Consider the following 2130-nt stretch of genomic DNA (forward strand, 5'->3'; position numbering starts at 1 on the left):
TATTTTATGTGTGTCATACAAAGAAATGAAAACAAACACACACACACACACACACACACACACACACACACACACACACACTGACTCATACGAACACGCACGCGCGCACACACACACGGACAGCCTCGCAGTCTATTATGGGTGGATCTGGGACGGTTCTGGAGCGTTTTGTTGTTAGTGTCTTCTTGGATGTGAAGGCGGGCGCTCGCATCTACCGCACTATAGGGTGCCTACATGTCTCTCTGTCTCAGGGCGAAGACATCCACTGTTGCCCTGAATGTGCCAGCGCGTGACACTCTCGCGCACTCGGTGCGGGACTTGGGCAGTAAAATGGAGTCTATGCATTAGCGAAAAGAAAGCTACGCGCTCGAGCTGAGTGACACCGGATTGCCCGCAATTCAGGATGCATAAAAAACGATTGGGCGGAAAAATGGCTGAGATGTCACCACTCGAGCAAAAGCGCGCGTGAGTATAAGGCACTCTACCGCACTAAAGCGCGAGCATGGAACGCTTTTAGATAGCTCCAAATCCACAATAGAGTTTTTACGCTTGATATCTGCGAAGAAGAAGACGTAAGGCACCAACAACACTGAAAACCTCGATCATGGCGGAAGGTAAGCCTCCTCAGAACGTTCCCCCTGTTATCTGGGACGTCATTGACGAGGCCCTTGAGCACGTTGTGCGTCTCTTGGCTGCCGTCTCCTGCTGCATGCTCTTCGTAGTCACCTCCATACAAATCAGTACGACCTTCTCCGATTCGGGCGGGCAGTACCTTCCGTACACGCCTTTTGCCGAGACAAACGTGACGACAGCGACTCGAGCCGTCAACTCCGTTGCCAACGCGCTCATCCTCATCGCCGTCATTGTTACTATGACGGTACTGATCGTGAGCCTGTACTACTTCCGTTTCTACAAGGTCATCAAGGGCTGGATCTTCCTCGCCTCCTGTCTGCTTCTTTACGGCTCGACGGCTGCTTTCGTTCACCAGATCTGCTTAATCTACAACGTTCCAATGGATTACATATCGGTCGCCCTCTTCATCTGGAACTTTGGAACGCTCGGTATGGTGGTGATCCAATCGAAAGGTCCGCTCGTCGTGCAGCAGGGCTACCTGGTCGTCGAGTCCGCCTTCATGGCACTCGTCTTCATCAAGTACGTGCCCGAGTGGACGCTGTGGGTGCTGCTGTGCGTCATCCCGATCTGGGACTTGATCGCCGTGCTCTGCGTGGTGGGGCCCCTCAAGATTCTCGTGGAGACCGCCAAGGAGAGGAACGAAGGGCTGCAGCCAGGGCTCATCTTCGCTACTGTGGTGGCTGGAGGCTTCGCTGGAATGGCATCTCGAAAAGGGTCCGGACCGCAACGAGGCTCCATCGACACCCCACGGGAGGAAGAACCGGAAGGTTCGCGAGACGAGCCCAGGAAGGAGGCGGTGGTGGCACCGATGCGACGGCCATCGGACAGACCTTTAGGACAACGGCAAGCCCAGCAGCTGCAAAAACCGGACGAACAGCGAAAGCAGCAGGATGACAGTCTTTCGGATAGCTTCTCCGACCCGGTGGAAGAAAAAAGCGGGGTCAAGATGGGGCTGGGTGACTTCGTCTTCTACAGCATCCTGGTGGGAAAGGTGGCTACGTATGGGGACTTGAACGTGGTGGCGGCCTGCTTCATCGCCGTATTGGTGGGAATATGCGTCACGCTGTTGCTGCTGTCCATGTTGCGGGTGGCACTTCCGGCCCTGCCTGTTTCTTTGGCACTGGGACTCCTCTTCGCGTTTCCTCAAGAACTCATTCACGAATTCATGCAGCCATTTTTGGAGCAACAAATTCACGTTTAAATTTGAACCCGATGCCACGATTTGGGGCGTGTTTGTCACGCGAGAAATATTGTATACGAATAAGTTGCTTTTAAATCTGGAATCTACATGGCGGCGTTCTCTGTGTATCACTAAAAGTAAAAAAAATAATAGAAAAAAATAATACGTTCTCACGCAGCACGTCTAGGTGTCAGCCTAGACGTGCTGGCACCTAGACGGGTTGCATTTCAATCCGACTTGACAAGATGTTAAAAAGCTATTTCGTATGTATCAAAACGGCAGAGAGTTGGGCGAGTTGGTTAAGCATCTTAATAGGT

At 52.5% G+C, this 2130-nt stretch overlaps 1 protein-coding gene across 1 annotated transcript; it reads left to right on the top strand.

Annotated features, from left to right (window-relative positions):
• Positions 1–604: 604 nt before the first annotated feature.
• LOC8026394 (presenilin-1-like) lies at positions 605–1834 on the top strand. The gene has a single exon (XM_040219254.1). The coding sequence runs from the start codon at positions 605–607 to the stop codon at positions 1832–1834; it is 1230 nt and encodes a 409-aa protein (XP_040075188.1).
• The last annotated feature ends 296 nt before the right edge of the window (positions 1835–2130 follow it).

The sequence above is a fragment of the Ixodes scapularis genome, unplaced genomic scaffold (assembly GCF_016920785.2).
Source record: "Ixodes scapularis isolate PalLabHiFi unplaced genomic scaffold, ASM1692078v2 PGA_scaffold3__209_contigs__length_174095766, whole genome shotgun sequence".
NCBI lineage: Eukaryota > Metazoa > Arthropoda > Arachnida > Ixodida > Ixodidae > Ixodes > Ixodes scapularis.

Bases quoted from the DNA above. Each gene is read 5' to 3' on its own strand.
- LOC8026394 (XM_040219254.1), top strand. From the start codon at position 605: ATGGCGGAAGGTAAGCCTCCTCAGAACGTTCCCCCTGTTATCTGGGAC.